Below are 9,671 nucleotides of genomic sequence, written 5' to 3' on the forward strand. Positions count from 1 at the left end.
GGTGGCCAGCTGCTCAAAAGTGTCATAGAATTATAGGGTTAGAAGGGACTTCAAGGGTCATCTAGTCTAACCTACTGCCAAGAAGTCTTTCTGCAGAGCTCTGTCGTCCTCCCTCAACTTCCAGCCATGTTCCAGGAACCATGCCCCCATTCTCTCCTCCAGCTGGGCTACCTCCCTCATTCTCTGCAGCTGCCTCTCCTCTCTCTGTCTCTCTCTGGAGCTCCAGCTGTTCCTCTGCCTTGGCCACACTGTCCTGCAGTATTTTGTCCTTTTCCTTCTCCCAGACCGGTTGAGTGTCTTGTCCCCCAGGCTCCTGGTTCCTTTTCTCTGCCCATCTGAGGTGTGTTAGTGAATATCAGCTTTTTATGATTTTTTGTATTTTAAGTTTTAAGTTTTAAGTTTTGTATTTCTTTTGTGATTTTTTTTTAGATGGGGCCACCAGATCTGCACACAGTATTCAAGATGTGGACATACCATGGATTTATAGAGAGGCAATATGATATTTTCTGGCTTATTATCCATCTCTTTCCTAATGATTCCCAACAGTCTGTTCACTTTTTTGACTGTCGCTGCACATTGAGCAGATGTTTTCAGAGAACTATCCACGATGATTCCAATATGTCTTTCTTGAGCGCTAACAGCTAACTTAGACCCCATCATTTTGTAAGTATAGCTGGGATTATATTTTGCCATGTGCATTACTTTGCACTTATCAACATTGAATTCCATCTGACTTTCTGTTGCCCAATCACCCAATTTTGTGAGATCCCCCTGTGGCTCCTTGCAGTCATTAATTATTTTGAGTAATTTTGTTTTTTTACCCCTTTTTCCAGATCATTTATGAATATGTTGAACATGCATTGGTCCCAATACAGACACCCGGAGACACCACTATTTACCTCTGTCCATTCTCACCATTGGTTCCTACCCTTTGTTTCCTATCTTTTAAATGGATACTTGGCAATGTTTTCCTTCCTTTGTTTATAAATGAACTCCCTGCTCCAAAGGGAAAGCCAGGAGCAGCACAAGCTCTGCTGCATTTAAGAGCTCCGTTTGGGGCTTAGGACTTGCACTTTAAGCAGACCTCAAGTATGAAATTCAGAGGTTCAAGGTGCGGGCTATAGGCTATGTAAGTGGTGCCCCTGATCCCTGTATTTGAAGTCCCTCTTAACTTTGGTGTTCAAGCACTGAGGATTGAACAAGTAGCCAGCTGTCAAAAAAACAAAACATTTTCCCAGATATTGGACCGACACACCATAACATTTCACAAAGTCTTTCCGGAGACATTCAGCAGTGGCTGACAGCAACTCAGTTTTCAGCTTTGGATCTGACAAATGTGTTATTCTTCCATTGCTGAACTTTCTCAGAATATTCATTTTGGCATACACTTCACATGCCATCACACTCTCATTTTCCAAGCAGAGCACAGGATCACTGAAGACTTTCAGGGCATTCTGGAGGAAAAGCAGATGAACCTCAACTTTGCTAGGCCCTTCACCTTGTTCACCATTTTCCATGTCGGAAAACAGCATCCATAGAGATTTTGGATACTCATCAGTGCCCAGACAAAGCCTGCCATGTATTTAGAAGCCTGTTTACAGCTGGGAAAAGACTGAACCAGTGTGTCAGAATGTGGTGCAGTAAAGTGGCATAGTCCATATTCACAAAGTCAAACACATCCTTCAACACTGCTACTCTCTTAGCAGAACGGCAGAAATGATTGAACGTCTTAATCACCAGAGTCTAGATATCAGGTTGCAGGGTACTGATAGCTTGTTTCATGGCGTTGTGCACATCGTGGGCTGAGCAATTTGCAGGCAAGGTACACTGATTGTCACTTTCCATAATTCATGTTTGCACGATCGAAACAGTAGTAAGACACTTTGTTCATGTCTAGTTTGTGTGTCGAGTTCTTCAAGTAATGTGCTGTTTGTTGCCTCTGCAGTCTCTTCGCTTTGCTCATAGAATCGAACAGTTTATCTTGCACCCCGCGTTCGGGTGTGCAGTAGCTCAGCGATACCGAGTAAGTTCTCACCTTGCCCTTGTCAGGTGCCCTTGTTACATAGGGACCATCTGGCTCCCTGGGGGCTTCTGAAAATTCTCTTGAGAGCAGTGACAGAACGTTTTTGATGAATGTCTCCGCTGTAGTCCAACCGTATTGAGGCATTACAGGGGGGCATGTCAGACTTGGGTAAGATTTTGGGGCTATACAGACACATGTGAAACAAAATTTTGGTGCATTCTCCAAGCAAGGAATAAGAAGTGTGGAGCTCCATGTGACACAGAGCCGAGGCTTAAAAAGTCTCTAAATGTGAATTTATTTGGTGTGTCTGAAATTAACAATGAAACTATACTAGCAATATGATACGTACAGATGCAAACTTATGGGATACAATACAGAGAAAGTACGGCCAATGTGTTCAGTAATGGGCAAAGGCCTTTTGAATGGCTCTGGCCTCAGACTCCCCACTGTAGCTGTCATAAATATAAAGGGAAGTGTAAACCCCTTTAAAATCCCTCCTGGCCAGAGGAAAAATCCTCTCACCTGTAAAGGGTTAAGAAGCTAAAGGGAACCTCGCTGGCACCTGACCAAAATGACCAATGAGGAGACAAGATACTTTCAAAAGCTGGGAGGATGGAGAAAAAATAAAGGGTCTGTGTTTGTCTGTGTGATGCTTTTGCCGGGGATAGACCAGGAATGGAGTCTTAGAACTTTTAGTAAGTAATCTAGATAGGTATGCATTAGATTATGATTTCTTTAAATGGCTGAGAAAAGAATTGTGCTGAATAGAATAACTATTTCTGTCTGTGTGTCTTTTTTGTAACTTAAGGTTTTGCCTAGAGGGATTCTCTATGTTTTGAATCTAATTACCCTGTAAGGTATCTACCATCCTGATTTTACAGGGGTGATTCCTTTACTCCTATTTACTTCTATTTCTATTAAAAGTCTTCTTGTAAGAAAACTGAATGCTTTTTCATTGTTCTCAGATCCGAGGGTTTGGGTCTGTGGTCACCTATGCAAATTGGTGAGGATTTTTACCAAACCTTTCCCAGGAAGTGGGGTGCAAGGGTTGGGAGGATTTTGGGGGGAAAGACGTGTCCAAACTACGTTTCCCAGTAAACCCAGTTAGAGTTTGGTGGTGGCAGTGGTTATTCCAAGGACAAAAGATAAAATTATTTTGTACCTTGGGGAAGTTTTAAGCTAAGCTGGTAAAAGTAAGCTTAGGAGGTTTTCATGCAGGTCCCCACATCTGTACCCTAGAGTTCAGAGTGGGGGAGGAACCTTGACAGTAGCGCAGCCCTGGCTCCCCATTGGCGCAGCTGGTCTATGCTGACCCAGCTCCCTGTTCTGGTCTGCTCCAGATGTAGCCCTCCAAGCTGTGCCTCACCACAGCTGCTCTGGCTCCAGCCCAGCTCTGCCTTCTGGGCTGCTTCTCTGGCCCTTGTGTTTCTGACTCCTGCTGCTCTGCCTCGAATTCAGCTTGAGTTGCTGCTCAAGTTTTCCAGATTTCTACTGCATTAATAGCCTATAATCACTTAAAACTTAACAGAAAAGTAGTCCCATCTATTTATTGAAACAAAGGGGTTTTTATTCACACATTCATCTAGACATCAAATAAAAATTGAAGCTTTCATTGCATACCTACTACAGATTTGATTTTTTTTTAAATAGGTACAAGTCCCAGCAGAAGTTTGTCCACATTAGCAACAAATTTATGAAACAAAGAAACTCAAAATCAAAACCATCATACTGGTACTTGTATCTCGATTGAAGGTTGGCAGGGGTTTCAAACAAAAAACAGCAAATAATGGTGTCCAAAAAGATCAAAAGTAGCCCAAAATATATGTAGTGTAAAAACAACAACATTATTAAATTATTTATTTCTATTTGCTTTCAATGACAGTCATGCGTGTTCATATTTTGAGTTGAATTAGTTTGTTACTGTTTTGAGTTGAATTAGTTTGTTACCATCAGTCTCTAAAAGGCAACATTTCATCCTTACTGTCTTCGTTGGAAGTAGAATGCTTCTGCTGCTGGTCCTACATATCAGCAGTGAGCAGTGCAATCATTCCTTTCGTTGCTGCAAATTGTTCATAATAGATTTTATGTTGCAGCATGTACATTCCAACATAAAGAATGTTCTCTAAAACGTATATCTTGTTGCACTGTTTAGTTTTTATCAAGTTCATCTGAATAACATCCAACTGCAGCATTGCTAAAAGGTAGCGACACCAATGAAAGAACAAACAAGCCAAGTTTACAAAAGTCTTTGTCCTTAGCAGCATCCGCGTGTTCGAGAAATTCAGGCCCAAACTGCTAAACTTCGTTGTCCTGAGTATGAGGCCTCTGAACCATAGACAAAACTCTCCACTGCTGCTTCAGCTCTCCAAGGTCTCCACAAAACAACGGCAAAAATGAAATATCAACCATTCTAGGTCGAGAAGGTCTTAGTACTGCAAACGATTCAATCACCTGGACTTTTGGTGGGAATCTCTGTTTAATCCATTTCAGACACTCCAAGATGACATCTCAACAGCTACTTTTGATGTCTTTGACAACGGGAATGGTTTGTATGTATTTTGAAAGTTCCAGCTGAAATCATCTCCAAAATCAACTGTGCAAAGTGGTAAGTTTTGGACCCCAAGGCGAGGTCATAGTTCAAGACAGCAGTCTGTAACCTGGGGTTTCCAGAATCCCCAGAAGGGGTAATTTAACAATTTACTCCAGGAGGTCTCCGGAATAAATCAGTGGGAACCCAGCAATTCCGTCTGATCATGAATCAAATGCAAGTAATCATGCAATCATCTAACTCTGCAGTTTATTAGATTTAAGCATACACAGAGATAAGCAATAGGTTTAGAACATCCCAATAATTTTACCCAACATCTGGAATGGTGCTGAGTAATTAACAGCAGGTTCCCAGTTGCCAGTTGCTCACCTGCTGGGGAGAAACAATGTCCGGAAAAAAATGGTTTTAGAGTAACAGCTGTGTTAGTCTGTATTCGCAAAAAGAAAAGAAGTACTTGTGGCACCTTAGAGACTAACCAATTTATTTGAGCATGAGCTTTCGTGAGCTACAGCTCACTTCATCGGATGCATACTGTGGACACTGCAGAAGACATTATATACACAGAGACCATGAAACAATACCTCCTCCCACCCCACTCTCCTGCTGGTAATAGCTTATCTAAAGTGATCATTAAGTTGGGCCATTTCCAGCACAAATCCAGGTTTTCTGATGCTCCGCCCCCCCCCCCCCACAAACTCACTCTCCTGCTGGTAATAGCCCATCCAAAGTGACCACTCTCTTTACAATGTGCATGATAATCAAGGTGGGCCATTTCCAGCACAAATCCAGGTTTTCTCACCCCCCCAACCCCCATACACACACAAACTCACTCTCCTGCTGGTAATAGCCCATCCAAACTGACCACTCTCCTTACAATGTGCATGATAATCAAGGTGGGCCATTTCCAGCATAAATCCAAGTTTAACCAGAACGTCGGGGGGGGGGGTAGGAAAAAACAAGGGGAAATAGGCTACCTTGCATAATGACTTCGTCACTCCCAGTCTCTATTTAAGCCTAAATTAATAGTATCCAATTTGCAAATGAATTCCAATTCAGCAGTTTCTCGCTGGACTCTGGATTTGAAGTTTTTTTCTTGTAAGATAGCGACCTTCATGTCTGTGATTGCGTGACCAGAGAGATTGAAGTGTTCTCCGACTGGTTTATGAATGTTATAGTTCTTGACATCTCATTTGTGCCCATTTATTCTTTTACGTAGAGACTGTCCAGTTTGACCAATGTACATGGCAGAGGGGCATTGCTGGCACATGATGGCATATATCACATTGGTAGATGTGCAGGTGAACGAGCCTCTGATAGTGTGGCTGATGTTGTTAGGCCCTGTGATGGTGTCCCCTGAATAGATATGTGGGCACAGTTGGCAACGGGCTTTGTTGCAAGGATAGGTTCCTGGGTTAGTGGTTCTGTTGTGTGGTATGTGGTTGTTGGTGAGTATTTGCTTCAGGTTGGGGGGCTGTCTGTAGGCAAGGACTGGCCTGTCTCCCAAGATTTGTGAGAGTGTTGGGTCATCCTTCAGGATACGTTGTAGATCCTTAATAATGCGTTGGAGGGGTTTTAGTTGGGGGCTGAAGGTGACGGCTAGTGGCGTTCTGTTATTTTCTTTGTTAGGCCTGTCCTGTAGTAGCTGACTTCTGGGAACTCTTCTGGCTCTATCAGTCGGTTTCTTCACTTCCGCAGGTGGGTATTGTAGTTGTAAGAATGCTTGATAGAGATCTTGTAGGTGTTTGTCTCTGTCTGAGGGGTTGGAGCAAATGCGGTTGTATCGCAGAGCTTGGCTGTAGACGATGTGAGGAGAGTGGTCACTTTGGATAAGCTATTACCAGCAGGAGAGTGAGTTTGTGTGTGTGGTTTTTGGAGGCGGGTGGGGGGGGTGAGAAAACCTGGATTTGTGCTGGAAATGCCCCACCTTGATTATCATACACATTGTAAAGAGAGTGGTCACTTTGGGTGGGCTAGTACCAGCAGGAGAGTGAGTTTGTGTGGGGGGGGGGGGCGGAGGGTGAGAAAACCTGGATTTGTGCTGGAAATGGCCCAACTTGATGATCACTTTAGATAAGCTATTACCAGCAGGAGAGTGGGGTGGGAGGAGGTATTGTTTCATGGTCTCTGTGTATATAATGTCTTCTGCAGTGTCCACAGTATGCATCCGATGAAGTGAGCTGTAGCTCACGAAAGCTCATGCTCAAATAAATTGGTTAGTCTCTAAGGTGCCACAAGTACTTCTTTTCTTTTTGTCTGGAAAAAGTCTCTCAAGATGACTTCAGAGGACTGCTCTAAAGTACATTGCGTTAGCTAATCTTTAATAACTTCTACAAAACACATAGGATCATCACTTTTCCTAATTTTCAATAAACTTCTAATATAAGAGGTGTCTAGACTGAAGGTTTTTATGCATTTATCTTCTTTCATTCTCACTTACTGACTTGTCTGTCCACTCCTCCCATTTATATTGGCAAAAACTGCCAGCTATATTTTGACCTTGCATATAAAAGCCTGCTTTTCAATTAATCCTAAACTATGTGGTATTCTATTTTTGTAATTCATAGTGGCTGAGTGCACATCTTATGGTTGCAATTGGCTTCATCACATTCTGTGGTACACACCCCTCAAATACAGGGCAATACAGTCCAGTTCTCAAAAACACACCGTTCCAGAACTCTCCCTAATAAGCTGTATAGAATGCCCTCAATTCCTGCTGCAGATTTCCTGTATTAGCACTTTCCCACAGAAACTTCTGGTTTATCTTCCAGGCCTCCTGAAATATTGGACGTATAGAAATCAGGTAAAATGTGTTCACCAGATCAGTGTATATATAACAAAAAAGTTCAGCATTGTAGCTGATTTCTTTGTCTTTGGCTATCTGAAAGTGTAGCTTCTGTTCTTTAAATTGATCAAGAAGCCTTTTTCAAACAGGGACTAATGGAAAGACACCATGCATCAGAAAGCTGCAGTCTCTCTTGGTGATCTGGAAGTAACAGACAGGATGAGTGAAAGGTGTGTGTTGGGGGGGAATCAGGGCTGATGGGTGATGCTGAAAGTGGTCAGGTGATGGTGAGAGCAAGGGAGATCAGCCATCGAGAGATCAGTGCTTGATGACGGAGTGATAAAACATTAGATGAGACGAACTTCTCAGACTGTGAAATCCCACAATGCTGAGCTCAGCGAAACTAGGAGAGAGCACCCGTGATTAACAAGGAGATATCCTTTCCCCTCTAGTCACACAGGTTTAAAGTCAATAGTCCCCAGTGATCACATTCTTCAGGCATATTTGAACACTTTGGCATGAAGCTCTTTGGTTTTGACCCCATAAATGATAGGGTTGAGCATGGGGGGGACAAGTAGATAGAGGTTGGCCAAGATGATGTGAACATGGGGAGAGAAGCCCTGACTGAATCGGTGTGTCAGACTGGAGAAGAGGAAGGGAGTATAAGATGTCAGCATCACACACATGTGGGCTGTGCAGGTATTGAGGGCTTTCTGGTGGGCTTTCTTGCAGGATATTCGGAGGACGGCCCTGATGATCAGACCATAGGACAGGGCAATGAGTGTCAGGTCGAACCCAATGATTACAAAGGCCATCACCAAGCCATAAGTCCTGTTGATTGTGATGTCCCCACACGACATCTTCACCACAGCCATGTGCTCGCAGTAAGTATGGGGGATAATGTGGTTGGTACAGAATGGCTGCCTGCTCAGGAGCAGGGGTAGGGGCAGAATGATGAGAACAGCTCTCGTCAAACCCACGAGCCCTAGCTTAGCTATTTCAACACTGGTGAGGATCGTGGCATATCTCAGAGGGTTACATATGGCAACGTAGCGATCGAAGGCCATTGTCACGAGGACAGCTGACTGCATAGTAGAAACTGCGTGAAGGAAGAACATCTGGGTGAGGCAGCCACCCACAGTAATGCCTTTCAAATTGAACCAAAATATACACAGCGCTTTCGGCATGACGGAGGTACACATGCTGATGTCTGTGAGCGCCAGCATGCAGAGCAGCAGGTACATCGGCTTGTGCAGGGTCTGCTCTTTCCATACAACAAAGAGAACTATGAAATTTCCCAAGAGTCCCATAATGTAGAACATGGAGAAAGGGATGGAAATCCAGAGATGGGCAGGTTCCAGGCCAGGGATGCCTGTAAGGATGAATGTTGAAGAGTCAGGGGGGGTCAGGTTGAAAACTGCCATGAGATGTTCAATGCATCGATTGGGCTCAGAAAAGCTTAAAGTGCCTGTGAAGAAAGAGAAGCACAGCAAGAGGATTACAGACTTTAGAACAAATAGCACAGCAAATATTTTATAGTTATTACCAATCTACAAGGGGGTGAACAGTGACATGGTAACATCTGCAGATGGCAGCAGAATACTTAGGTCACAGCCAAGTGCAGAGAAGTCCTCAGAGGGAGCTAACGAAGCCAAACGAAGTGTAAGTAACTGCAACTTTTGTGCCCTTTGGAGGGAAAACTTGAACTGCTCAAACACCTTACCGAGTTCTGATTGAACAGTATGGCCTCCAAACAAAAATCTGGGTGTCATGGTACACAGCTCTGTGAAACCCTTTTCAGAACACAAGCACAGACAGAAACTAAGCAAAACACTGGGATCCAGGAGGAGTGGGATGGGACAGCATACAGAAAATACAATGCCATGAGATCAGTCAGTCAATGTTTCACCCTCCTCTGGACTCCTCTGTGTAGTACTGGGCTGTGTAGTACTTCTCACACAGGATATTGCAGAACTAGAGGAGTTCAGGGAAGGCCAATGAGAATGATCAATGGCCCGGGGAAACTCTCCTATGGAGAGAGGTTGAAAAGCCTGGGATCATTACCTTTACACACGACAGGAATAAGAGGAGACATGAGAAAAGCCTAGAAAACACTGACTGGTAGAGAGTAGGTCAAGAATCTGTTTTCCCTTTCTCATAATACAAGATCAAGAGAACATTCAATTAACTTGAAATGTAGCAAATTCAAAAGTGATTCAAAAAGAATACTTTCCTCAGTTTATGCCTAATGAGGAATTGCTTTCCTAAAGTAGTTGTCGCCACGGGCTAAGCAAGAATCAGGAAGCGTTTGGACATTT

General features: G+C 43.5%; 1 protein-coding gene across 1 annotated transcript; it reads right to left on the minus strand.

Moving 5' to 3' along the window:
• Positions 1-7,847: 7,847 nt before the first annotated feature.
• On the minus strand, positions 7,848-8,777 carry LOC141974759 (olfactory receptor 52P1-like). Its single transcript, XM_074934760.1, has one exon. It carries the CDS (start codon positions 8,775-8,777, stop codon positions 7,848-7,850), a length of 930 nt encoding a protein of 309 aa, XP_074790861.1.
• Between the last annotated feature and the right edge of the window lie 894 nt (positions 8,778-9,671).

Source organism: Natator depressus, chromosome 1, assembly GCF_965152275.1.
Source record: "Natator depressus isolate rNatDep1 chromosome 1, rNatDep2.hap1, whole genome shotgun sequence".
Lineage (NCBI taxonomy): Eukaryota > Metazoa > Chordata > Testudines > Cheloniidae > Natator > Natator depressus.

Excerpts from the sequence above, each read along its gene's own strand:
- LOC141974759 (XM_074934760.1), bottom strand. The coding sequence starts at position 8,777 with ATGGCAGTTTTCAACCTGACCCCCCCTGACTCTTCAACATTCATCCTT.